This window comes from Chlamydotis macqueenii, chromosome 1 (assembly GCF_036417535.1).
Source record: "Chlamydotis macqueenii isolate bChlMac1 chromosome 1, bChlMac1.mat, whole genome shotgun sequence".
NCBI lineage: Eukaryota > Metazoa > Chordata > Aves > Otidiformes > Otididae > Chlamydotis > Chlamydotis macqueenii.
The window spans coordinates 39,341,502-39,368,601 of NC_141556.1; the positions used below are offsets into that span (position 1 = coordinate 39,341,502).

A 27,100-nucleotide genomic window follows, 5' to 3' on the forward strand; every position below is an offset into this window, starting at 1 on the left:
TTTGTAAAAAAAAAAATAATTCCTGATCCAAACAGGAAGTTTATACAAGAAAGAGTATCTCACATGACCTTTAATTGATTTCAGCCTTTGTCCTTCCCCTTGTGACAGGGCTGCAGGCTTAGGCTCCCTCCATCCCCTGTCCCGTCTCCTTGCATGCCCCATCCCATGCCTGCCAGGTGCTAGGTTTCATGGGTCCACTACTGAGGTGGTTCTCCCTAACTGAGTAGGGTCTGGCTGTGCCACCTATTTGCTGTGGTCGGTCTGTACTCGTGAGCACAGGCTTTTTTAACTTGCCAGAAGTGCTCCTATGGCAGCCTGGTCCCCCAATTCTGCTGAATGGAGGAAGGCTCTCTCAGCTGACATGTTATTTGCCTGCTTTACTTTCCCTGGATTTGGACCCTGAACAAAATTAGTTTAATATTTCTCAAATGTTTATGAAGTTGCTTTACTTCAGCTCCACTTCTTGTTTATTTTTCCATATAGCTATGCCAAAAAATTTACACATTATATGTCCCAATAACCAGGCCAACACAGAACATAATGAATAATTACAACAAAACTTCAATTCCACAATCTCTTTTTACTTCTGCCCTCTATTTACTGTCACTACTAATTCAAGCATGAGACGTATACTTTAAGAGGGCTTGCAGGATTTGCCTTCGTATACTAAAATCCTCAAAGTTAGGACCAAATCTTCTTAAGTTTTTCCAAAACCTAAGACATATCTATGGTGCCAATACTCAACTAATAAGTAAGCTTCAAAGAGGCTTATGCGAATTCTGTAAAAGGTAGGATTTCCGAATTCCAAAATCTCCTATGCTATGCGTAGATAAGTGTGCCTATAGACCAGCTGAGGGAAAAAAATGTTACATGAAAAATAATATCAGCTTTAAACACTGAGTTAACAAGATTGTCCTAGATAATTACTGACAACAAGATTTACATTATCTGAGTTGAATAAACATACATTGTTTAATGCATCTGTCAGTACTAGTCCTTTCTTCTTACAGAATGCTGCAGAGTATTCTTTATTTATGCTTCCCAAAATGTATTTCCTGGTTAACAGGCAATGTTGCAAGTAAGGTTTGAAGGCAAACTAGATGTGTATTATCTATGGAGTGCACAGCATAACTACAAAAAACAGCTGATACAACAGAAGTCTATAAACTTCTCTATAAAATTGTATAGAACTTTATAAAATTCTTACACTCCACATACTTGTCTAATTTCCGTTGCTCGGTTGTCTTGACTAAACTCAGTAATATATGAAGTTTATATGTGCCTTGTAAATAAAGTTTTGTAAGATCATGTCCTAAAATATTACTACAGAATTAGAGATGGTCACCTTCAGTGGACGATTTATCTCATTCTCTTGCAGTGGGATGGATCACCCTCTGGAGATGACTACTGCTCTTCAGTGATGAGCGAGGGTACCTAGATTACTAGATGATATGTGTTTTTCCTCATATTAACCCTAAAATTATAGCCTAGAATTCCAAACTTCTCATTATTCATCCATGCAGAAGCTCCTTTGCTGTGGCCTCTCCTTGCACAGGTAGATTTCCAATCTGTTCAGACATTCTGTAGTTTTGAGGATAGGTTTTACAGATTCTGCTTAAAATACTCACAGCACTCACAGTTCCTTCAGCATTATTCTCATTTACAAATCAGTCTCCTTTTTTTAACAGACTTCAAAATGAAAAAGAAAGAAAATCCAGTGATTTAATGCTCCACATTTTTTTTTCGTACAGTTGAAATGAGTATTTTGCTTAGCACTCTACTTTCATATTATATCTTCATCTGTCTTACAAAAAACTGTTATCACAGTGAGTCTTAACTGTTTTTTCATCTCATGGAAGGAAGTAACTCTGTAGCAACCTTTGCTGGTCATAATTTCACACAATTCCCATTCTTATTGCAAGTTCATCACATTATTGTATTGAACTAGGACACTAATGTTCTAAACAATTTTACTTATGCTAAATAAATGAATTATTTTTTTGAGATTAAGGTTTTGCATGTGTCTCTCATTTGAGAGCTCCCATCTTAGCTATCACTTTATACATTATAGTACATTACAGCTCAAATGGAGACTGACTGATGTTATACAAACAGAGGAATGGGGCCTATACCTGAGAGGCAGGTATGGGTTTTTATTTGCACAAGGGTGGATGTGGATCACTGGATGAATACGCTTTCAAATATGAAGATATTTGTATGTGTGTATACTGCAGGTATACCTCCCTGAAAACGATGGAAATAAAGCAGACCACAGAGAAGAAAAAATATCAAGTGCTATTACGGTAAATAACATCTGCTCTTGCCTTCTCTATAGAGAGCAAATACTTTAACAGTGAAGTTAATATGCTGAGTATAGCCACTAGCTAAGCTGTTTTCTTTCAACACCAAGCAAGGTTTCAGGAGGAACCCACTAATGGTGGGAGAGTTCCTAAGGTTTCTAGACAGGGCAGGACAGCTTGTGCAAACATGGCCTCTCTATATAGCCTGGGAACGACTTGAGATTCCCCACCCTTTCTATTAGGAGGAAATTACCATTGCCAGGCCACAACAATGCAGATAAACACCAGTGCCTAGAGCTTGCGTAACTCAGGTAAACACGGGGCTTCCTGACACGATGGAAACCACTGGGCACTTCTTTCAAGTCATTCTTCTTACACAGTGTCAGATGTGAGTGTTTAAACAGTCAGCATTTCCTCATGAAATGCTTATTCTTTTGGCCAATTAGCCTGGGGTAAGTTTTCTAAGTTTTCAGGAGCAATCTTTTTAATGTAGGCTTCTGGACGCTTGTTTGAACAGTTTAGTGTAAAATGGCACCTGATTTGAAAATACATCTTGGGATATTTTACAGGCCCAACCTAATTTTTACATACAGCTTTCTTAAAATCACTAGAATGCACTCAGGATCTTGGTGCCGTGATCACCCAGACTGGGAACTTTCCCTGAATAAACTCTATTTTTCTATCATCACATGCATCTGAGTTTGAAGAGCAGAGGTGTGAGCAGAGCAGGGGCAATATGGCTCTGGTGCTTATCTGCCTGAGACCTGGTTGAGGCACCTACCTGGAGTTGGGAATTGCTATCAAGTCTAGCAGTTTACACTCAAGAAAAAAAGGCAAACTCCTTCATGTCTGTCTCTCTCTTGTTCACAAGCCCACTTCTTTAACATTCAAACTTCCAGAACAGAGCTTTGTGTTGGCCCTCTGCATAGGAGAGTGATTTTTGTTCCTCATGTCTGGCACTCACAAATATGAGTCTGGCACTATAAAGAAAAGCCTGGCAACAATTTACATGAATACTAAATAAAGCTATTAAAGATGTAGTTGGGAATCCCTCCAAAAGTCACAGAATGTATAACAGGCAGATAGCCATTACCAATTAAAATGCAATTGTCATCTTTGTTTCGTGCTAAGGTAGGAAGCCACGTATTTCCATTCTGGCTAAGTCCCTCCATGGTATTGGCACTTGAGAGCCCAAACTCTATTTCTGAGATGGTCCAGAAGATTTGTAGTATCTGGTATGGATTCAAAACCTGCCATGATGGCAAAGTGCAAGCTTCAACCATGTCAGGAAACCTCTAATCATAACACTAACCATCTATTCTTCATATACCAGAAAGTAATAAGAAGTACAGAGGTGACCAACAGATAAATGAGGTGTTTCTTAAAAAAAAATGCGAACTCAACAGCACAGATCTAGAAAATGGAGCTCCTTTTTGTCTTTTTTTAAATTCATCTCTTCTGATTGCTATGCAATTGCAGTTGGTGTGTTTGGCTGCCCCAACATTACTTTTCACATTGCCCATTACCAGAGTATTTAAAAAACGGTTATCTGCCAGCTTCCTTCCATATCTGCTAAGGTTCTTTCTACAGTACACAGACATAGGAATAATTTATCAGTTTGGCTAGTTGTCATACCTCATTTTTTTCTTTCAGCTTTGTGATCATAACAATGACAGGGCTGTCCTCTTGCCAAACCATCTGCCAGAAATCATTCACGGTATTGATCATGGGTCCCTGTGTTGCAATGAAAGCCTTCTCTTTGCCTCCATATCCCTGGTTTAGAAACAGACACAAAAGCATTTACTTTAAATTCATGTGGTCGATCAAAATTGCAGGTGAGTGTTCTAAAAAAAGCAGAAAAATTAATCTGGAATTAAAAAAAAAAGTTATTTGAACTGAAAGCAGTTATGACTAATAGTAGAGCAGATTAGAAAATTTTCAGTAGAACAGTTTTTCCTCTGAAAACTACTGATTTGATGGATTGAAACGGTCCTGAGACTACATCAATCCCTCTCAGATTTCCCTGCTTACTTAGCTTCTTCTAGCTTACTCTGTTCTCCAGGTTGTTGGGACTTTCCATCATCCACTGGTACTTTAATCCATAATTTATATTGCTGCAGTGTTTACAAGATAGTTTACAGTCAATAAGCCACAGAAAAAAAAAGTGAGAACTATAAAATTGGTTTCTACAAATATTCATGACAGGAAAAAAAGACTTAAAATACATGAATGCTTGTGGAGTCAAAGACTCTGCTATGCATCTTTACTAAGGGAGGAGCACCTTTATGAGACTTTATAGGAGGGACAGCATATAAATATAGGGAGCCCTGAGACACACAAGTGTATAGTAAGTCAAAGAAAGGTCAGGCAAACAGTGGGGAAGGAGAGAAAAGGAAAGGCAAGAAGAAATGGGAAAAACAAGGGATTGCTTTCTTATTTTTCAGTTGAGATCTTGTGAGTTTCTGCAGTGACAGGGTGCCCAATGGTAACACAGATTAGGCCAGCCTGGCAATGTCTGAAGGCAAAGAGTGACTGGAGAACAGCTGGAGGTGGTGTGGGAGCCTCTAGCCATGATTCTCCCTTCTGGGTGCCTTTCTCCCTGACAGCTATTACTCACTGCATGAACCAATGGGATAGATCCTCAGCTGGTATAAATAGTCCTCCTTCTACTCACCAATCTGCCTGAATATGCTTTGTCCAAGACAGGTTTGTCAGGATCCCAGTAAGTCTAAGGATATTGCACACATAGATGTGAAATTTCATTTCATTGATGGGTTGTATTTTTTTTTTCTGGGTTGTATTTTTTTTTCTGCAATTGCTGATGGTTGAACTGGTGTTAGCAGCAGGAGAGATCACTGTATGTTGGCCTGAAGGGTGGTGGCATGGGGAACAGGGAGACCTCAGAGGACTCAGAACATGGCCTGGCTGATGGTAGAGTTGCTCTCCAAAGAGAAATGATCTGCTTAGTTATGTGATGATGTCTTTCATATAAAACACTGAAAGTACAGGGTGTAAAGTGAGGCAGGCTAAGGGGCATGGGGGATGTGCATATTATATATTCATGTACTGTTATTTAAATAAGCAACATCATCATAGAGCTCAGGGGCCAAATTTCACACGCACTTATTCCAGCTGAGGATCTGGTATATAAGTCTAATCAAAAACATTTAATATTGCAAGTAGAGGACTACGCTCCAAAAACATGACTGAAGTAGTTTCTCAGTAGTCTGTTCAGCATACCCTGTGCCACAAGTTCAAGAAGGCTCTGTGTGTGTGTCATCGAGGATTATAACATAGTTGATGCTTAGAAATAATGCTTTCCAACAGGGTTCATGCTGGTGAAGTCTTTGTATCATGTAACCATTCAATATAGGGAGTAAAACGTGAACGAATGTGTGTGCTGGTGCACATATGTGTATTTAACACATTCGTTTATGCTCCTTTTCACAAACTTTTTACAGTATTTATTTAATTAGTTAACTGATCATTTCAGGACTATCAATTGATATAGTTATCCATTTAAAAAATCCATCACCACTGAACTTGTTTGTGGATAACATGACTGCAGTGAGCAACCATACAGCTTATACTGCTGTTGACTCTGATATTCTCTTTACCAAAATACTGGTATGTCTGCCCCCTCTTTTCCTTACTATAAGGCAGTAGGACAATATTAAATGGTAAACACTGAAGTAAACAAATAGTAATGCATGTGTTTCTTAATGTTTTTAATGAACTATTTCATAAATGTTTGAGTACAACCATTTGAGTACATTCATGGCTATGTGGTCTTTGTTACGAACAGCTCATGAAACTATTTCTATCACACCAATGTAGACAAAAAGATTAGGAATTATCAATGAAGATGGGTAGGAATAAAATGATTGGCACCTTGGCAAAATCAGCTATTCATGTGGAAAATCAAATATTGTCTCAAAAGCACATGAAGATTGTACATTTACTTACCCTAATGTAGTTAGCATTTATGTAGGTACTCAAGGAGTCAGATGGATTTTTTGGTTTCAAATACACTCTGCTTAGAGGATCTAAGAGCACAAGGAAGATGGAAATTGAAAAGAAAACCCATAATTAGAAGATTTCTATAGCGAATCAAAGACTTGTTGAAGAAAATAATCTATTGTTACTTGGGGTTGTCAAGCACTAAAGCATTATGTACCGAAGTCTTCCCTCTGCAAAGGACCATCACATGTAACAGAGGTACACCTATACTGCACAGTGCTGGGCTGTGTAGAAGTACCTCAGCAAGCTGTGAGCATTGAAGCAACACTATGAGGTCCAGCCAACGTTCAGCAAGGTCTAGTCTGCCTGTGGTGAGTATCACGCTGACCTGCCTAGACTGTCTCTGAAGCCTGTGTCATATCATTGCATGATGCCAGATAATTACACAAAGTCCTTTGGATTCAACTTTGATATCTTTGCCTGAAGCTGTACTATCCCAACGACTACAGTTGGATTTAAATTAAGAAAAGTTCCCTCTGCCTGGGATGAAATCAGCTATATGTTTTCATACCAATTTAACTTCACTGGAAGGGGATGGACTAGGTAATCCATATCCTTCCCTTCGGCTCTATGTTTTCATCTGACACAATTTGTGACCATTCATGTGTACTAAACTGGAGACACAATGCCAAAATATAGGGACATTTTCCTTCACACTCTTCTTTCCTTCACTGTCATGGATGGTCTAGAACAGAGTAGGGGCCAGATCAGTTGAGTATAGAGCTGGTGGTTACTAAATCCCTCCTGCAAAGGCAGTTTTTGCTTGCTCATTTGTGAAGATGTGATCCCCCGTGTATTACCCTTTTGGAATTAAAGCTGGTAAATTCTCAACTACACAGCCTAACAGAAAGAGATAAGGAGAAGTTCAGTGAGGTGCCTCTGTGCCTATGTTGTGGCTGTCTCGGGACACACTTTGACTTTCCTAACATATTTTCTGAAAAAATATTCTACTGTTAACAAAATAATATGGAGATATTTCTGTATGAAAAAATAGTATTTTCTTCTGGCAATTTGCTTAATTAGAATCATCAGCTTTTTGACAGTATACAGATACCTATTGGTTTGGAAATAGTCTCTAGATAGCTACTTTGGTGGGTGCAATCTAGGCAATGTGTTCCAAGATACATACGTAGATGCTGAACTGGAGAGTGGTAAGAAAACACTATTTATTATGTGGCCCTGTTGTTTACACAAGAAATATATAATTGATGTACATATGCTGTACCAAAACCTGGTATTTTCAGAGTTGCTTTTGGATTCCTTTTGTGACTTTTCATCCTGTTCCTAAAAGAACAAGATAAAACCTTTGCAAATTAAAGGAAGAGGAGGGATGACCTCAAGCATACTTTATGGCCTTTTCCCACTGGAGGTCACAGGAGTGTCTTGGACAGGACACAGGCTGGTGTTTTGAAAGTACGTTTCTTAAAATCTGCAAACGAATGCATGACTTCTAGTTCAAAGCCTGTGCATGGAAGCCTTGTCCTCTGCGTTACCAGCACAACATGAACCCTGGTTAGCTAGTGTTAAGATCTCTTTGTACTAGCTTTCCCAACTTTTTCACTTAGAGCTTTTTTTTTTTCCCCCCTTAACAATATGAGGACAGGAAACCTCTCATTCCTTTTCAGCACAGAGTGATTATTAGCCATTTCCACAAATGCCTTAGGCTACGTGGCCTTGAAAAAACACCCGCTTCCTCTAGCTCACACAATGCCTCTGATTCTGGTGTAGCTTGACCCCTACCTTAAAAAACCCCTTCCAAGCAGACTCAACATCCAGTTTAATTACCTTGTCTTGAGATAAATCTCTTTGTTACTAAGGAGCAGCTAAATTAGTTTCACAATTTCTGAGACCTCCTTCCAACTCCAATTAACCAAACAAACGCTGCTTCCGAATGGGAATCTTTTATAAATTAACAGTCCTGCTCAGTTATGAAATAGATAAATGCTGTAAACTCAGCTCTGAAGTGAGGAAAACCTGAGCACCGCTAAAGATCCAGAGCCACTAAGCAATCATCAGACACAAATGGAAGTAATTAGCTTCCTCCTGAATGACAAATACCTTGGAGGTAATCTTTTCCTCAAGGATGGCAAAGTCTGAGAGTCTGAAGCTACAGCAGAAAGACACAGATGGTGACTGCAAGGCTGAATTCATCAATGTTTGTAAAGCATCTTGAAAAGCAGCAGAGCTGTTAAGCACTTATAATTACTGATAAAAAATGTCCCTGACAATTTTAACTGAGGCAAAATTACTGCTGTTTTCTTTCATGAGTCTAGGAAGTCTGGAATAGCTCTCCCATTAGAACAGAAGCAGCTTCCTCTAACTCCATCTTTAACAAATTAATATTGGCCTGAATTTACCTGGCTGGAGGAATAGGAGGGTGTTAAAGGGGCTGGAGCTTGCCCCCATGAGACTGCCTGCTGCAGGGAACAAGCTGGGCTCTATGATGGCACTGCTGGACAGCCTCTCCCACTGCCATTGATGCTGGAGGATCATCCACTCCATGAACACGTTTTGTCATGAAGACCCAGGGCTTTGTCCCACGTACTTCTTGTACAGTGGGTATGATGTGCTGTGGTCATTTTTTTCTTCCATTTCCAGTGCTATGTTCTGAATTCTTTAGGGCATGGATATGTTTGCATTTCTAGCATTTAAATAATATAAATAATTTGTTACTCCTAGTCCAGTCCTAGTTATCTTACCAACAGTAGGACTGAAATACTGTGAGAAGGGCCGTCCTTCAGGTATTTCTATTTTCTGAGCAGGAAAGGAAGATGAAAATTTTGTGAGGCAGACTGCTCTTACACGTGCAGCCCAAAAGATCATAAATCTTTTAGATATTGAAACAGTTTGATATTCATCCACCTCTATTTTGCCTGGTTTTGCTTGCAGTCTATAAATGAATTATGGATACTCGTATTATTCGGTAAACATTCTAACACACAATGTGGAAGAATCATACCAGATTGCATTCCCACTCTCTGCCAGGTGGAGAATAGGCTATTAGACTTGTAAATAATACAACTGCCTCAAAACACGGCGTGTATAAACCACCTGTAAACTATGTATCTTTTTTTTTTTTAATCTCATCTGAATAATTTCCTGGCACTTCCAATATAATCCAGGTTTTCTCAATGGAAAACTTAACAGATTTATCATAGTGAGTGCTTCTGCATTGAAAATTCTCAACATCAAGAGAAGATTTTTCCAGCGTCTGTCTATAAGCTTGCATAATAAAGTGCTTTGTTCATATGATTTAGATTTAACCTTCCCCTTGTCTTTAGCTGGAGTGTCAGAGCCAGTTTTAGCACAAGCACTTCAAGCAACAGTTTGTGGATTTGTGGGTCTGACCCACCAAGTGCTTCCTATCTTCATGCTACTGTGAATCTGCTGTTCTGCCACCAGTGCTTTCATGTAGGCTTTCACCCTGAGGGTGCTCTTCAGAAAGAGTTAAGGAATGCCATCCAGGTACCTTGGGTATGTTGCACACATGGAGATGGCAGATTAGGAGGAAGCTGGGGTCGCACTCAGGAGGGAGGGATGGAGAAACAGTGATTTTAAGGAACTGTTTAGCCACTTACCTGTGTTTGCATAAGAGCGTTGGCTCCGTTATACTGCAACTGAAACATCTTTCATAGAAATGTAACGTTTCCTGCACTTTATAATTTTCCATATAGAATAATTTTCATTAAGCATTCACTTTCTTTCACATGAGTGCATCTGGCTGGGTAGTATCTATTAACAAGAACCTGCCCTCATGCACCCTGTCACAGAATTATCTCTTAGAAAATGAGAACATCCTCCACAGCGCAGAGGGTGGAGCTGGCAGGACTGGGCATTTTTAGAAGATAATCCATCACCTTAAACGTCACTTGTCACCACAGGTGCCCCAATTCAGGAGACGCACCCAGCACTGGGAATGGAAAAGCTGATACGGGTGTATGAAGCAGCGGGTTGATATCATCTGAGCAGGAAACCAGGAAGGCTGTTCTATTTAATCACTCAAATTGTTTCCAAACCCTCTCGGACAGGGTGTGGGGTGTGTGAGTATTTATTATGAGCATGTGCCTCAATCCTCAAAATGTCTTATTTGAAAGAGCCTGGTGCTAACACACAACAGACTTTTTGATTTCTGTCAAGGACGGTTACAAAGTGCCTGTCAGTGAGTAGCTGTGGTGCACACCGGCAGCGTGCTTGGCCTGAAAACTTGCTGTGGAGTTAGCGGCACGTCCCAGCTAACTGGAGGTGAAAACACAAAGGCATGCTGGTTCTCAAAGCTCATCAGCATCAGCCACAGCCCAGCTGTCATGTCCCAATTCAAAACACATGGTGCAGTGAAATAGGACTCAGCACATCCGCAAGGGCCTCCTGAAGGCAAATCTGACGGTGGCTTGGGCAGCTCAGATGTGAGATGCTATGGGAAGGGAGAACTCCTTCCAAAAATCTGCCCATCAGGCAGAAGGAGGCTTGGTGATATCCTGGCTCCAGTGCAGCTGATGGCAAAAGTCTTGCTGTCGTCAAAGAGGTCAGGATTTCACCCTCTGTGTACATCCTGTTGACACTGGGCCAGACTCTAAGGGATGCTGAATTTTCTGATTACTTGGGATATAATTTGCATTCAGTTACTTTCTTTAATTTCCTTCAACATCCCTCAGTTGCACTTAGATGCACACAACTATTGGTTGCAATAGATCAACTAATCTTGAAGACAATGGAAATTTTACTGAGGGCTAAAGGGAAGCGAGACTCCACACAATGAGTTTCTTTCCTAACTAGGTATCACATTTCTGACACTAATCTAGCAGCTGAAGGCCATCAGTTTTCGTTAATTTGACTGCAAGGCCTTTGTATGGTGTGAACAAATTCCAATGCATTCAGGCTTGCTGAGAGAAATCTTGTCATTTAAACTGTGGGAATTTGCATGACTAATATATAACATAGGCCTACAAGGACATTATAGAGATGATTAGAAAACAAATTTCTAGTTGATAGGATATGCTGCCATTTTAAAAGCAAAGGGATGTGTTTCCATTTTTCTGTGGGAGTGTCCTCACTGAACTTTTTCACTTTGGTGATGTCAAAATTTGTAAAAACTCAACTATTCATGTGTATATTTAGTGCAATGTTAAAACTTCTGCAACCTATTTTGAAACTGAACATGAAACAAAATGGTTAATAAAAGAGAAATGGAATGTCTCATTATCCCCCAACAAATGTTATGAAAATAGCTGCATTTTAGAGAAATGTGTATTTTGAAGGAAAACTATTCCACTGAAAAGTTTTCAATCACCTCTGATTATACCAAAGCAATTGTTACTTGGTCAGAAATAAAGAATTTAGGCCAACGAAAATACAGAAGCAGTATAGCAAAGCAGTAACAAATTTACAGTGACTATGAGGCAACACTGTGTGAGAGTGGTTTTCTAAATAATGTAACAGATTTCCACAAAGCCAATTGGTGCATGGAGAAGAAAAGAAACAAAAACCACCAGAGGACTGATATGGAAGTCCGCTACAAGAAAGGATAGGATGCACTTGCTTTTTTTAGTCTGGGCCACTTAATGTTGGACAGGATCCCAAGTAGCTTGGCCCAACCAGAGGGAATTCAGTGACTGCAAGATGGTGTGGGCTGTGATGGAGCCAGCAGTCTTGGTCCTCTCATCCTCCAGATCAGGGGAGCTACTGTGAGACACAGTAGACCTCTCTCTACCCATGTGCCTAGGGCTGTCCTCCAGAGAAAACCAGCACGCACCCAGGTTGCATTTCAGTATGTGGTTGGGATGCTGACAAAGTGTGTACCTACTAAGGCATCCTGTAGGAGTTTTGCATTTGCCAGTTCTACAGCACTGGGCTTTTGCTGTCTTTCCACATAGAATATAAATACATTTATGAATAGGTACACAATGATCGAAGATAAAGGCTGCTAGATTTTCACAGCAATATGTTCTCAAAGCAGGACTAAATGTCATAGTACGAAACCATGGGCTAACTCACTTACTTGGCAAAATAGTTTTATAGCGGTTCTTAGTTCCATGACTCGGGATGTCAATTTCTTTGGGATCCACAAAATTCATTGGTATTTCCTATAAAAAATAAATTAAATCAGATTGGTGTTTCCAAAGGAGCCATGCAGGAAATTATCACCAGAAGGCCATCTGCTGTTACACAACTGTCTTTTGACATCAAAGTTATTAAGAAAAAAAGTGGTTCCCACCTCAAGCCTGTCAACACCCTTCCTTTAATAAACACAGGGAGTTGCATATCGAAGGGGTGACTTCCAAGGAACACTTCTGATGAATTATTAAAAGCAAAGTTTTTACAGAACTAGGAGAGAGGTTAAAATGCACAATAGTTCTAGAAAAGCGGAGTTGAAAAGTGCAGTACTGCAGCAGAAAAGCACAACATTTTACATAATTGGGGGAGGAACTTTGAAAATAATTAAATATTAATATATGGCAAACATTTTTTTTCATTTTGTGCAAAGCCATTAATAATATCCGTCAAAGATCTCACTTCTCTTTATAGAGACTACTAGAGTGAAGTGCCTTAGTCTTTTGCATTCAATGACTCAAAAGTGTACTAAAAATCTGAAGCTCTTTCTCTCAATTCTCATTTTGACCTTTTAGTGACTGATCTGTGTTGTCTCCTTTAAATATGCAGATATGAAAGTAACTAATGTGACAGTTTTCTTGATGTTGCAAAAATATACAAATGATAAACTCCTGATCAACTTAAAATTACTGTTTTTCAAATTGTTTCTCAGCATTAAAAGTAAAAATCCTCCATTTTTTAATGGAACAAAATGTTTCACTCGGTCTAAGGGAGAGAAGAATAATTTTGATTTTGAGGTCCCGAAACATTGTTAGTGTTTTTACAGTTGAATAAACACAACCCTTTGAAAATGGGAAGATGAAACATGCCGGGTTCCAACCCCCACCCCCCGACTGTGGTGAATGTTTTACCAACCAAAACAATCTGACAAAATCACATTAACAAATACTTTAGTTGACTCAAATCTTCATTTTTTACTGATTTTTTTTTGGCCACTGGAATTTGATCTTCAGTAAATTAATACTTCTACTTAAAAGCACAGTCATTACTAGCGACTTGAAAACTTCATTGCTAGCCTGGGACATTTATCCAAAGAGACAGCGGCATATTAGATAATTGCCTCTTACAGACACATGGGAACATGAGGAGGTACAAAAGGTATGTACCTACCCTATTCAGTGCAAATCTCCTTTGACTTGCACCACTGGAAAATTTCCTTAAGGATTTTCCTCCAAAATCAGCCAGTTTCTAACTCCACAGGCACAGACATGCCCAGAACTCTGGCACAGGAAAGATGCATGGCCACCGTCCTTCAGACCCAAGGTCTCTGATCCTGCCCAGCATGGCTGCTATGGGTTTTTTTTTTTTGAGGAATAGAAATGAAGCCCCTAACAGCTTGCCAAGGATGCATCCAACAGCAGACCTTTACGTGGGTTCACCAAGCAGGGAAAGCTACCTTCTTACTTTTCTGGTTGAAGAGAAGGCAAAGTTAAGTAAAATTTAGATGGGGCATAATGAATTGCTTTGATTCTTTTCTACTTCCCAACTTGGCTTCTGAACATCTTACTACATGAGGCTTGAACTTCAGTGTTGGTTTTTATTTTTCTACTTTCTCTGCCTTATGCTCATGTGTTTAGTGGACCTTCTTTATTCTTCTTCTCTGCCTCACTCAGTTTCTTCCTTGATGTCTTCCTTGCTCTTCAGTTGACTCCTGAAAAGAATGACTTGCTGCCTCTCATTTCAGGCCAGCCGAAGCGTTGCTGCTAAGATACACGCTCCTTGCATGTACTTCACCCAATCATTTTTCAGCTCCCTGTACTGCCATCCATATGATGCCTGTGCTAAGTGCAGAATCTTCTCACTTTTAAGAATCCATTTCGCTATAAACCTCATCCCCATTCCTTCAGGTCAAACCACCTCACCTCTGCCCTGCTTCTGATGCCCTTTCCTTCTCCATAGAACTCCCACACCCCTCTCATACCCACCTCTGCCTTTCACCCCTTCCCAGTGGTGACCTCTGTGAGACTCTTCCCCTTGGCCCTTGGGCTCTGAATTGTCCTAACTGACTCTGGTATGGGCTAGTGGCTGATCTAGAGCTTCCTTGGTTCAGTTCTGGCTTAGTATAAACACCACCAGTGCATGGCTTCTGAAAGGTTTCCCTGCTGAACTGAGAGAGAGCGATATGTTAAGCCTGTGTTTAATGTGATGTGTCATCTGCAGAGACTGGAAGAAGATATGTGAGGAAGAGTCCTCTGCCTGCACAACAAGACAGTGGCCTCTTCCAGCCGCCTTGCTGTCTCCCTCTTGATGCCTGCTGAAATTTAAAAATAGTTCATCAGCTGGCGAGTTACTGACAGATACAGAAATGCCACTGAGTTGAAAACAGAAATGCATTTCTCTGGGCCAACAAGGTCAATTAATAATATTAATCACTTACATCCTGTAAACACTTTCTAGTCAGTGGGCTCCTCCCAGTAGAAAGTACTTGTGGGGCCAAGGGCAGAGAGAAATCCGACAATGCACTGTGGATCACAGCCACAGACAAGTCACTTATTCTGAAACTGGCTATGAAAAGCAAGACATTATTCCGGAAAAAAAATCAGGATATTAAAGGGATAACATTCCTGCTAACGTGGGGGAAAAGAAGCCCAGCAGATTGCAAATAGCATGAAGATGTGCAAACTAGCATAGAAAGTCTGTAGCTATATAGGCAATATGTATCAATTTGTTTTATTAAACATATATACTTATTATATATAATTAAGTAATTACAAATAATGTATAAGATGCAGACATTCATGTGCTCAGTTTCAGGCATGCAGTTATACATATGTATGCATATATGTCTTTGTTCATGGGCTGCTTCACCTCTCTGGGCAATACTTTTCTAATATCAGCTATTGTGGCTCCCATTAGCCTTTAAATGCTACAACTGTTCACATACTAGAAGAGATATCATTTAAGTCTCTGAAAGCATTCAAGAAAATGTGGCAAAATTTAGGGAAATTCAGGCAGATAGTCATTATACTCATCTCTCCATTTTTATGAGAATGAAAGTGTATAGATTTAACAATCTGGCATTTGCCCAAGGAGGACTGTATTTTCTGATATTCTAGTATTTCAGGAATAATGAATTCTTCTGTTCTGTCACCAACTTCAGACATTGCGGCTTTTGGATAGTAGCAGCTCAGGCTACTAAAGAAGTACATGCTGGTTAATTTATGTTTCTTCCTGCTTACAAATCAAGTACATTCTCCCAAGTAGAAGTGGCCAAACTTTTTCTCAGCATTAAAATAAAAGAAGGAAAATATTTTTTTTTTCATAAGTATTATGGAAAAATATTTTGATGGCAACTTAGTAGTTTTTAAGATTAAAAAATAAAGTTAATGCCCCCTTAATTGTTAATTAAAAAAAATTGAATGTTAATTAAGAACTAATAATAACTCAAAACTGTTCATGTTTCAGTTTTTAATTGAAAACTTTGAACATTTAATCCACTTTTTGCGCATGTGGAAGGTTTTCTTGGGAACTAATAATTCTAGTCTCAGGAAGACTGTCTTACTGTATTTCTTTAGCTAGTTAAAACAGGCTGAGTGAGCAGAACGAGTGAGGGTTATATATTGCGTTCTTTGCATGCCTCAAGCTCCAACTAAAGCTATTATCTGCAGCAAGTAAGACATTAAACAGATACTGTTCAACAGCTTCATCTTAAAACACATTTTTAAAAATGGTTTAAAAATGGAATAGACAAGTCATGCTCTTTTCAATAAAATTCTGTGGAAACACTGAATGGCCAAAGTAATATTTTGCTCTCCCTGAGGGACAAATAAAGTGTGAGTTTCCATTGCACCAAAACTGTGCACAGATGCTGTCTCAGAGGATTTGGGTCAATAGGATTCTACGGACGTGCCAAGTTGTCTGTACAAACTGTCTCCTAACATGAGAGGTTTAAGCATGATGAAGTTATTTCTTCTAGCTTTCCTGCCTAAGCAGCAGAATGGCAGAGAACTGATGGCATAACTGGTGATCAAACTATGTTGGATCTTTATAATTTTTTTTTCCATGTACACTGTCTGACTAGGTTTTGATAAAACAACCGAGGGATTTATTTTTCTTAAGTAAATGACTTTTACTATAAACCCCAACTTTTAAAAGGTAAATAAAAGGACTGCTTCAGAGAATGCAATTATTCATAATGAAAAACTATTTTTAGAGTAAGATGGCACTCATAATCTATTCTATTGACTTACACGCACAAATTGAAAACAAAATGAAACCCAAGGGATGACATACTCTGGCACGTTTAATAAGAACTGAATTGTTTGTATGTCTTTGTTAGACCTGTAGTATGCTCAAGGAGGTCTCCTGCTCTTACATGCCTTGTTAGGATAGATATTTCTGTGTGGCTGTATTTATTAAATTTGAGCTATTAAACCAGTCTTTAAAAACTTTGCTTGTTTATTGTAGTTTGCTAATGAGTTATAAAAGCTAAAAAAGTTAGGCTAGGGTTGGGGTGGGTAGTTGGTTATGTTAGGTTCCTCCTCTCTGGTGCCCTCTGATAGCAGTCGGTTGTAAGGCATCTGAGGGAACAAGAATGGAACAAGCTTTTCTTGTGTTGCACTCTTCACCTGATTCTGTTCTTTTAGTATGAAAAACTATGAACAATCACTCCATATTCACCTCTTCCTTGCTGCTATGTTTTTATGGGCTTCCGTTGAAGCCTCTCACAGTCTCTTTTCTAGGCAGAAGAGTTCTTGTCTATTTAGTATCTCCTGAAACAGAAGCTGTTCTAGTCTGTGACTATGTTCACCATGCTTCTGTATGTACTTTGAGATGGAAAGATTAGAGCAGCAAGCAGTGTGAATGCAATATAGATTTTCCCAATATCATAAAGATCTTTTCTGTATTATTTTCTAGTTCTTTTCCCAAGATTCTTAGCTTTGTATTTCAGAACTCATCAAAGTACACATAACTATTTTCTCACAAATGTATAACATTTTCTTTATCAATCCTGAATTTCCTCTGCCTTATCACCATCATAAAATCCTTCTGTAATTTTTGAAGCGTATTTCAAATTTTACTACCCTCAGTAATTCAGTGCCATCATAAAACTTCGCCACCTTAGTATATATTCTCTTTTCCAGATGACTTAACAACATCTTGGTCAGTATCAGCTCCAGAATAGATGCCTCTGGCACTCTGCTGGTGACCTCCTTTTACTCTGAGAAGCAACCAATCCTTCCAATGCTGCACTGTGTTGATTATTCCCCACTGTATTGCATTTGTTCATATATCTATTGGCTTCTCTATTAGAATTCCTTCAGTTTTTTTCTGATTTAGACATCAGAATTCTAGGCCTGCAGTTGTCTGGATCTCTTCTGGAGCACTTCTGAAAAATTCCGGTTACCTCCAGCCCTCTGATTCCTCAGCTGCTGGGGCCCAAGTGCTAGGTTACACCTGCATAGTTAATACATCAATAATTGCATATACAAACTCCTTTAGGATTCCTGAGTGAATATTAGATTATTCTAGTGAGCAGCTTTTATTCTATTGTATTGATTTGTTCTAGAATCTCTTCCATTAGCACTTCGATATCAGATAGATACTCCAGTGACCTGTTTGAATCTACTCCTGCCACCGAGGTAGGAAATGTCCTAAGTTCTATGGTCAACATAGATGCAAATAATGCAGTCACTTCTCTCTTATTGCTTCAACTTCTCCAAATCCCTTTTCTACCCTTTTGATCATCTGTTGATCCTTGTACTCTTTGTTAAGCTTTGTGCTTTTGGTCTATTTATAAATGAAGTTATGATTTTTTTTTTTAATTCAAAATCTTTTTTTGGCCTGCTTTATTCAGTTTTCACATTCAGTTGGCCTCAGTTTAGGCTCTGTTTTATTTCCCTTGTAAAGAGTATTACCTTATTTCTGATAGCTTCTTTCATTTAGTTGTTTTACAATACCAGTCTTTTTCAGGTCTTCTTAAAGTAATACGTAACAATGTGTTTTCTTTGACTGAGTTTTTCTACTCTGACTTGTTTCTACCTGACCACTGTCTTCATTTTAGATTCTTACCCTTTTTAATATTAAATACACCTGTAGGACACTTTGGGTTTTTTGGTCTTGAGTATATTAATTAGGCTTGCCGTATGGCTTGCTTGTTAAAGCTATTTTGGACTGACTGTGGGTGTCACTGTCTGCTCCAAAAAGTAATTTACAGTGACTAAAAATTTAATTTTCAAATTGAAAACATATGTGATGTTTACATGGGAGTAAACAAAATCTCCAATTATGATTGTGTTTTCTGTCATCATAGCCTTTATGATCTCTTTGAAACTGTCACAGTATTACAGTCCTGGCTGTTTGCACTGTAGCTCTGATACGACATTTATCCCATCTATGAACAGGACTTCAAACTGAGAGGAATCTGTATTATCCATAGATATAACTGACTTGCTTATCTATCTTTAGTGCATAAACATAAAACACCACATTAAAACTATTTAATCTGCCCTTTGGAAATTATTTGTACCTTGACAATAAAGTGTTGCCCAATTATTTTTTCCCCAGTTTCTGTTGTGCCAATTAACTCAAAAATCCTCACTTAAAGCTTGTTGTTAAACTCACCATGAATTCTGTTTGAAGTAAATGAGAACATGCAACTGCATCTCGAAGCTGCTGCCGTGTCAGGACGCGGCCGGCTGACTGTAGGTATTCCATCGCTACTTTTTCTCGTGGGGTTGGCACAGCGACAAAAGGTTCAACACTTCCGAGACTGCTCATATCCAAAGTCAGTGAGACATTGGAGCCTCGTCTGCGTTACACAACAATTAAAACAGTTATATCAGATCTGTGTTACTGTGAGTCCCATACTCATGCAGCCGATCTTAAGTTATTTATGCACCCTGATTTTCTGTATAGTCACTGGGGGATTTGGGTATGACCAATGACTGCAAGACTGGTTTCACTGGAAGCCCTAGATGGCCAGAAAACCAAGATTTCACATAACATCCTGCCCCTTGAATCTAACAACCCTTGCTGCAAGAGCAGTGTGCTAGGGAACAACTCTTTGGATTATTCTCAGAAGTAGAAACTGCTCCCTATATGCTACTTAATTGTTATGGATGTCAAATGTGAAAGTGATATCTTAGCAAGGAAGAAATGTTTCACAGAAAAAAAAAAGGGGATATATTTCTAACTGATACATATAACAACCTGGAAATAAATTCACAGTTATGCCAGCTATATGTTTAAGTATTTACTCAAATTAAATATACAGATTGGAGGGGGAAAAGTGATAAAATCAGCAGAAATAAGTGGAAAGGCAGTGCAAACATCGTGAATACCAAAACAGTGGAAAAAGCCTCAGGTTGAGTAGGAGAGAAAGGAGAGGCAATAAACTACAATAGATGAGGTGTATCCCAGGAGGAGCAATGGTCACAGACTTAGAGGGTTATTTGGAAATGGCAATCATGTCTTGCAGGACAATCAAACTCATCAACATTTCACACTTCTATAGGAAAATAAAGTTGGATTCAACAACAGCTTTGAGCCATGAAAATACAAATAAAGCACACTTCTGCGTGCTTGGTACGAGCACTGCTCTTTTGGTCACTTTCTCCAAAGAACATCTAAGAAAACAGTCCTTTTTTTCATAGTTTCAACCCATCGATCAAATGTTATCTACTCAGCCCTTAACTTTATTGATTGCAATAAATCCATGCTCTGTGAAGTGTGATGACTAAGCACACATTTGTAGGCATTAATCAAAGTTTTTGTGTTTACTAATCGGAAATCAATACTGTAAGACTGTAAGATTCAGCTCTCTGAACTGGGCTACAGATGCCTAGCTGAGTGTAAACGTCTCTAACATTTACCAAGCAGCTATGCACATAGAGAGATATGACAACATAAGTTTAATTCCTACCTCTGCACATTATTGTCTCTCCGTTAATGTATGCTTACAGGGGAGTTCTTTAAGCTCTTAGTTGCTCTACCATGATCAGATATATACAACTACAACATAAGATCTCCGTTTCAAGTCTCTCCTAATAGTCATCCTACCAGATCAGAATACAACTCTACACCTTGCCCATTTTTAAACTCTCATATGCCAGTGATTAACCATTTACTGGTTAATCCATTATCCAGTGACTCCAGTTTTCCTGCTAGAACTCCGTGTGGTTAGGTGCGTTTCTTATTGGCAGGAGAATTCCTGCTGGGTATGTGTGACTGCTCACCACTCTGGACACTAGGATGTTGTTAACATACAACTGTCCCTTGTACAGTAATACCACTTGTTATAATAAATATCATACAGACATCACCAGATAGTATCTGTGAGGCAAGTGCTATTAATATTGGGGGAATGCTTTCCTGTAGCCTGCAGCAAAAGTTGCTTGTGTTAATACTTGTTTTTTACTGCCCTTTCATTATTTATCAGTGGCCCATAGGTACTTGTATGCACTCATATTTGAGCAAATTACTTGTCTTTTCAGAGATTGTGACTCCTTACTTAGTGCTGGTGTTGCTGTTCTGTTTTCTGAACTGCCACCAGAATAAATACTTTTAGCATTTATTGCTCTCTTCTTTGTTTATAACCATATGAACATAACACTTTTTTTTTCTTCTGACACAACTTTGATGCACTTCCCATCCTCTTATACATGCCAGCAGATTCTTCAGTAATTTTATTTAAAATTAAACCTTTTCTATCATGTCAGTAGGCATGAAGAGAAATTACTTCGGTCACTCACCTGTCACTTAGCAAAAACACAAAGCAACAATGGCCAAGAGACACGATCACCCAGTGGAATTGGTGAACCTCACATCATGCCACAGTGCCCATAAGCCCATTTCAACGGAGGTGATGGGTGGGTGATGGCAAGAGCTTTGTTGCCCAGGCCTGCAGATGGTAAGGGTGAGTCAGCGACAGAACCAGAGATGGAAGAGGCAAGATGGACCTGAAGCAGCCACAGGCAGCTGGCTGCCTCCAGGGGTAGATGGGGACAATTTCTATTGGCAGAGGGAAGTAGGTGGGGTATGATTCTGCTAATTTTGCCAGGAGATAGGCAGGGGTGAAGTAGCATCCTGAGCAGAAATGACTAGTAACCGATAGATGTGACTAGTAACTGATAGGCTACCAGTAGTGCTCTGTGTTTCACTACACACTCTGCACTGTACTAAAGCCCCAGTTGGCGGTACCAGTGCTCAAACCCAAATCTGGAGCTGCGACAGTCTGGGAGGTGGGCACACTGCAAGCCAGCTGCAGTGGTTGCTCTATGCTGGACCCTGCGGTAGGGTCCTGGCTCACGTACCCATCCCAGCTCCCCAGGGACTGCCTCTGCCTGTGGGGGAAGCCAGTTCCCCACCTCCACGCTGCTTCTCAAGGAAAACATCCTGTTAGACCGCTTTCTCACAAAAACTCTCCTGCGAAAGCATCCCTTCTGACCACGACTAGCAATTTATTCCATGGAAAAAGGCAGTCCCTGAAACAGGTGGCTCTGAGGGCGTATATTGCAAACCCAGTCTTTTGAAAGCAATCCAGAAATCCACAGAAGAGATGTGCAATGAACCTCTCCAAAACTGTTTAGGCTACCTTTTATTAAGAAATGGGTAGTGATTTAGACCCAGACATACTTCTGGGAGACCCTACTGAGATTTCCTAATATAGAGGAAAAGTATTTGCATTGTTCAGTAACAAAGTAGAGTGAAAATGTTAATATTTTCTTTGGCTTTTACATTGTTATAACTGACAGTCTTGGCAAAAAGGCTATTTCCTTTTTAACAACAACAAAAAATATACCTGATCTAATTATAACTTTGAGTTTACAGCTTTTACCATTTATGGGGATTATTGATGAATACCGGTGTTGAGAATCAAATAGCTTAGTCTGGAAAGAAGAAACAGTTTTTAGCTGCATATTTAACATATTAAAAGCTACACATTGAATAAAAACTGAATATAGGGCAGAAAATAATTACCTAAAGGACAGTGGTCTTTTTAGAAAGTCCATAAGAGGATATATGACAGATAATATCTCTAAAGGTAATTCTTCCATAAAACAGACATCTCAATGAACACTTTTGAAGAAGTATGCTTCACTTAATAAAAAGACACTAACTATTGCCAAGATGAATATTAATCATGCAGACTTCTTTACTACATTCAAGACCATGCTGAGGAACAGGCTGAGTACAGGACATTTTGCCTGGTCTTGAAAGATCAGGGAGAGCCTGAACCCATCATGCTCTTATATGTCCTAACAGAAGATGCTTATAGTCCCAGATCCTGCTCTGGGCTCCTTGGATTCTCTATGTCCCTTCAACAGTTAAATTCTTCACTTTTTTTTGTAGGAAAGAGTAGAAAGGAAGAACTCTTTTCTCTTTTAGTGATGGAAAGAGGTTAGGTAGGAGTTAGGTAGTTAGCGCCTTCTCCCACCTTACTGGAAGGACTGCACAAGGGCAGCCACAGAGCAACAAGAAGGTAGCACCTAATTCAAAGCCAATTGACATTTTTGGTAACTATTCCTTGTCTCCAGTAGGTTTTGAATAAAGAAACCACAATCAAACCACTGGGACCAGCGACACTGGTAGTCAGATAACTAATTTTTCTTGGATTCCTCCAAACATGTATATATATGTTTGTGTATCTCTCTCTCTCCTGACTGCATTCAGGTGTCTTTCCATTTCAAATTAGAGTGAAGGAGGCATACATACGCGTTTTCCCTGTTTTTTAATATTTACAATCCTTTTTAACCTTCTAAATAACTTTATATTCTTTATGTTCCCCATGTTAAGTCCAAACCAAATTGGAGAAGACTGTGTTATGATACGCTTCCCTCAGCATCCCCTCGAGGTTGTGTCTTGATGGGGATGAGCATCATGTGAGGAACTGGAGGAATTGTAAACAGTCGTGACAACATTACATTAAAGTCAGCATGAGACAAACTCTTCCGAAATTCCACCAGCTGGGACAGCCACCTCATCATCACTGGGTACGTGAATAAGTGCAATCAGGAAACCACTTGTATCTATGTATTGTCTAGTATCCCAGAGGGGGCCTTACTACATACTCACAGCCCTCTTTTCAAGTGGTTAACAGGAAAAAAATCCACTGATGAGAATCCACTGGAGTATTTTTAATAATACATTTACAGAAGCAGATTTTATTACAGATCATGATTAAAAAAAAAAAAAGAAAAAAAAAGATTAATGCAATGTTTGTTTGAAAACTCTCAAAAGGAAGCTCCACCTGTCCACCTTGGTGGGCCACCGGGTTACTAAAGCCTATTAATCATTAGCAAGGGCATTTCCAGGTCTTCCTTGACCCTAAAATTAAGCCATAGCTGGTGATTATGAAAATCTAATTACCCGATACGTTTTCCCAGTTGTTTATTTAAGCTGAGTAATTTCTTTAAATACATGTTCCCATGTTTATTCAGCACTCCTGAAAAATGCAACGCCCAGATTCCCCGTCCTCGGCTTTTTATTCTCTCTAGTGTTTTGGAAGTGGCAGTGACGGCTGCTGCCCTCCAAGAGCCATTGCCCTTTGACCCCAGCATTGCAGACGCGGGAGGTGCTTCCTTCTGCACCCTCGATCCTCTGTCCCTCTGCGGAGCTTCTGTGCGGCCGAGGCGGGAGCTGTATCAGCCATGCAGGTGGAAGGAAGCCATTAATTAGCGGGAAGAGCAGTGCTGGCTGTGGCTGCTGGGGAGGGAATTTGCTCTGGGTCCTCAGATCCCACTTGTACCAGGGGATGCTCCATAGGGCTACTCTCCCTGGGTTTCACTGCAGAGGCGATGGGAAAAACACTGCGATCCCCTTGTGCGTTTTATTTCTCTAGTGTTGACAGTCCAGGTCTAGGTCACGGGTCCTGATTCTCTTCCTTTGCTGGTCCACCTCATTGGTAAATGCACTGAATTCGGGCGGGGTTTGCACTGCTGCGATTGCACTGAGAGCACACAATTAGGCACACGGTTTCTGCCGCTTACTACCTTACCGGTGCCAGACTTCTCCTGCTTATCTAGTTTTATGTTTCAGTAGAGTAACTCAAGGAAAAAAAAAGTGAATTTGTAAAAATGGACAATGGAAGAAATACAGGTGTTGGCTTTCCTGCTGCTTTTAAAAATAGCTAAGAGAAAACATGGTCATGCAGATGAACAAACGTGATAGGTAAAGCTGCAGCGGGTGTGAAAAGCATGGCCAATTAGAAAAGGACATAATGTTGTTGTTATTAATCCTGTATTTTGAAATAAAATAAATAAAAATAGGATACAGCATAACTCCCATTGATCTAATAAAGAAAAATCAGTGTTGGGAAAAAAAAAAGTAGAAAAAACAGAAACACAGAGGGCTTAAAAAAAAAAAATCTTTGCAAGGGACTGAACATACTGCCATTTTCTTTCAGCATTGGGCAAACAGTAACACAGATCTTCTAAAACATGACTGAGACATTTCTTCAAAAATCCAGACTTATAATACCTGTTACAGTCAGTCCTCAGAAGGTTAAGAGATGACTCTCATTTGAAGTGAAATATAATTTAATAAATTCCAAAGTAACATTCACAGTATTGTTAAGTAGCTGCTTCTAACAAGCCTTAGAAAGGTTTATGTATTTTTCACAAATGCTTATATATGATTCTTGCTGTGTACATGCTAGCTTGAAATATATATCATCACCTTGTACTGGTAATATACTGGATGTTTAGGGAAAGTAGGGCTGAATGAGAGTATGGTGGCATTAATGGGTGTGGTAATCTCTTGGTTTTTTCACAATCATCAGTATAGTATCTCAAACAAGGCTTCTAAGCATGTGGTAAAACTCCATCGTTAACCACCCAAACTTGAAAGATTCATTTTTTCCTAGGTCTACATATTTTTCTTGGAAACACATAACTTTCAGTTTGCAGCATGTATTAAAGAATATTCTGATAGAAAAAAACCCCAAAGTTCTGATAATACACAATACCCGCTAATGTAATTATTCTCTTACTTACTCCTAGTTTCAACAAAGGTCAATCAATATAATGAGTACCAGTTTGAGAAAATAATGAATTAAAAATTCCTTGTGTAACTATGTAAATGTCTTCCTAATAAATAAATATTTGCACCTAGTACTCACTGCATATAGTGCACTTTTTATTTTTACTTTCCTAGGTGCCCTATGAAGCATTGCTATTCTGATGCTGTGCTTGGCAGATCCGTGGTGAAAACTCAGTTTCCCAAATGATCTCTACTTTGCTTGCTGACATTTTTGGATTGCAGTCAGTTTTCACTTGAACGAGAGCTGCAGCTTTTTGGAACTCACTCCTACCTGGGGTTATTGACACTTTTAAACAAACCAATCCTACATTGCACTTGAACTGAAGTACTCAAAAATCAGAAGCGGCAATCAACAAGGCCAAAGGAGAATTAGTGTTAGAAGCAGGACTAAAACCCAAGGTTCCCTAAATCTGCATGATTGCTCAAGTTACCTCAAGTTATTTTGCAATCAATTCTCATAGGTACTTTTCTCTAAAGCAAATTGCTCTTCAGCTGATTTCAAGATTCAGTATTATTTATGTCAATCATTTACTTAAAAAACAACAACAGCAGAGGAATACAAAGTGATTTTGATAGAAAAACTGTAACTATGAATATAAAACGACTGACTTTCTTTGCATTAAAGGAAAACATGCATTTTGGCCAGTCTAAATTGATACAGCCTGATCTTCGAAGGACCGATTCCACTCAGCTCATGTTTGGTCATTTTGCAGCAACTTTACTACGCATGAAAATAAAAAATGCATGCAATTCTGTGGAGCAGAGTTCCACCTTCAGCACTTTCGTGTACAGGTGGTCAAAACTTGATCTTCCCTCCTCTCCTGCCATCCCCTGACACATCAGTCCTACTTAAACCACCAGAAGTTACCTAGTGACCTCCTATCATGCCTAGGAACAGTGGACCTCTCTTTTTCTATAGGCTTCTGGCCTCATTTCTGAAGCCTTATTTCTCTCACAGATTGACCTTCCTCTGGCTCTGATTCTTCCTCTCCAGAGAGGAGATCCTGGTCAGATAGGCAGATGTTAGCCCGATGTTTCCACAAGCACGATTAGCAATTCAGTTGTTAATATTACCCATATTTATAATATTTCTACACTTCCTCACAGTCATCTGCACCCAAGATGAATCCTGTAGCCATTTGTGTGGGCAGCTCAGTCTCACCAATCAGAGGACCTCATTTTCAGTACAAAGGGGGTGAGCTGGATATAACACCAAAGCACCTATTGCCAGAAAGCCATAGTTGGAGGATACTTAAGCTCAGAACTACAAGGCAGGCAATACGATGAAGTACACTGATCCTATGCATCTTCTTGGAAAGATCTGCCATTTCTGCTTATGTTTGCTCTATCACATGGTTCTTCTCGTAGTATTCTAGTGTTGCATTATTATTTTTTACCACTTATCTGTCACTTGAAAAACTGATGCTGAAAGGAGAAGAAGAGAGATATATGGCTGCTGTGAAGCAAGACTTCCAGTCCTCTGCGGCTTCCTCGCTACAAGAAACCTCCTGGCAGCACCTGGCAGCATCCTCCAACCCTCTCTGAGTCCATAAAAATGGATCAGGAGCCTCAGCTATAAAGTTTAAACAGCTTTTCTGGAAAGTGGAGGCACTTCAGAGGGTCTGGTCTTGTTCCCACAGCCACGAGAGAGAGCAGGCCAATACCTCTCACATTAAATTGCAAACAATTCT

At 39.4% G+C, this 27,100-nt stretch overlaps 1 protein-coding gene across 1 annotated transcript in view; it reads right to left on the reverse strand.

The window, feature by feature from the left end:
- PTPRR (protein tyrosine phosphatase receptor type R) overlaps window positions 1–27,100 on the reverse strand; it is a 152,527-nt gene that overhangs the window by 17,030 nt on the left and 108,397 nt on the right. Inside the window, exons 7-10 of the mRNA XM_086740037.1 lie at window positions 18,993–19,179; window positions 12,316–12,400; window positions 6,267–6,346; window positions 3,936–4,073 (exon numbers count right to left, since the gene is read on the reverse strand). Of these exons, the coding sequence (XP_086596163.1) occupies window positions 3,936–4,073; window positions 6,267–6,346; window positions 12,316–12,400; window positions 18,993–19,179 (490 nt within the window). The remainder of the gene's footprint in view (window positions 1–3,935; window positions 4,074–6,266; window positions 6,347–12,315; window positions 12,401–18,992; window positions 19,180–27,100) is intronic.